At 53.6% G+C, this 854-nt stretch overlaps 1 protein-coding gene across 1 annotated transcript in view; it reads right to left on the reverse strand.

The window, feature by feature from the left end:
- The window catches only part of LOC108793444 (inter-alpha-trypsin inhibitor heavy chain H3-like), a 26,206-nt gene extending 25,781 nt beyond the window's left edge, over positions 1 to 425 (reverse strand). The window contains exon 1 of the mRNA XM_018564392.1: positions 348 to 425. Coding sequence (XP_018419894.1) covers positions 348 to 425 — 78 coding nt within the window. The remainder of the gene's footprint in view (positions 1 to 347) is intronic.
- Between the last annotated feature and the right edge of the window lie 429 nt (positions 426 to 854).

Below are 854 nucleotides of genomic sequence, written 5' to 3' on the forward strand. Positions count from 1 at the left end.
AGTGTAAGCTCCTGTGGCACAGAGTGATGTTAAAGTTGAACTCCAGCCAACATTTTGTCCCTGCTGTGGAGATTAACCCTTTCCTGTCCCGGGGCCATAACAGGAAGGGGGGAGGTCCCGCCCCTGACATGGATTAGTTGCCCCGGTTGGATTAGATTCACCTGACGATGACATCTGTAACATGTCTTTTTGCTCTCACTTCCTCTCAGTGTCACAGGAACAGGAAGTGGGGACGAATCTCCCAACAGGGGGGTGGGGGACACAGAATCCTAAACTCCCCTGAGATAGAAAATCTCGGTTGGAGTTCCCCCTAAGGATGGAAGCGCGGGGATACGGCGGAAACTTACCGGAGCGCCATGACTTGGACGGAGTCCGCACACCACAAGGAGCGCGATGACGATATCGGTCCCCTGGCCACGAGACATTTTAAGGAGTAAAACAATTGCGTGCGTAGAACACTAATGGACAACCTGCGTCCCGGGTTAATGAGTAACTTCCGAGAGCAACAAACCCCAAAACGTTTTACTTTCCGCAAACAGACTTGTGCAAGCGGCTCTGCGCGGGAAGAGATCCCAGAGGGACGCAGATCGATACTTGTACATTGTTCCCTACACTGAAAAACATTCTGTGCCCCTCCCCCCTAGATTTATACAGAGCCCGGGGGCCCCCGGGGGAGTCAGCTGCCACCCCAAGTCTGGGTGAGGGGAATAAAACTGGAGACACCACACAGGGCAGAGGAGACCCGAGGGGCCCATTTACATCTTTACCGTGGTGTCACGCATGTGTTATCCCAACACGACACATGCGCTGCTGTTCTGTCCATTGTGAATGACACCTCGATGCACAGCGCAGGA

Source organism: Nanorana parkeri, unplaced genomic scaffold (assembly GCF_000935625.1).
Source record: "Nanorana parkeri isolate BGI_ZX_2015 unplaced genomic scaffold, ASM93562v1 scaffold748, whole genome shotgun sequence".
Taxonomy (NCBI): Eukaryota; Metazoa; Chordata; class Amphibia; order Anura; family Dicroglossidae; genus Nanorana; species Nanorana parkeri.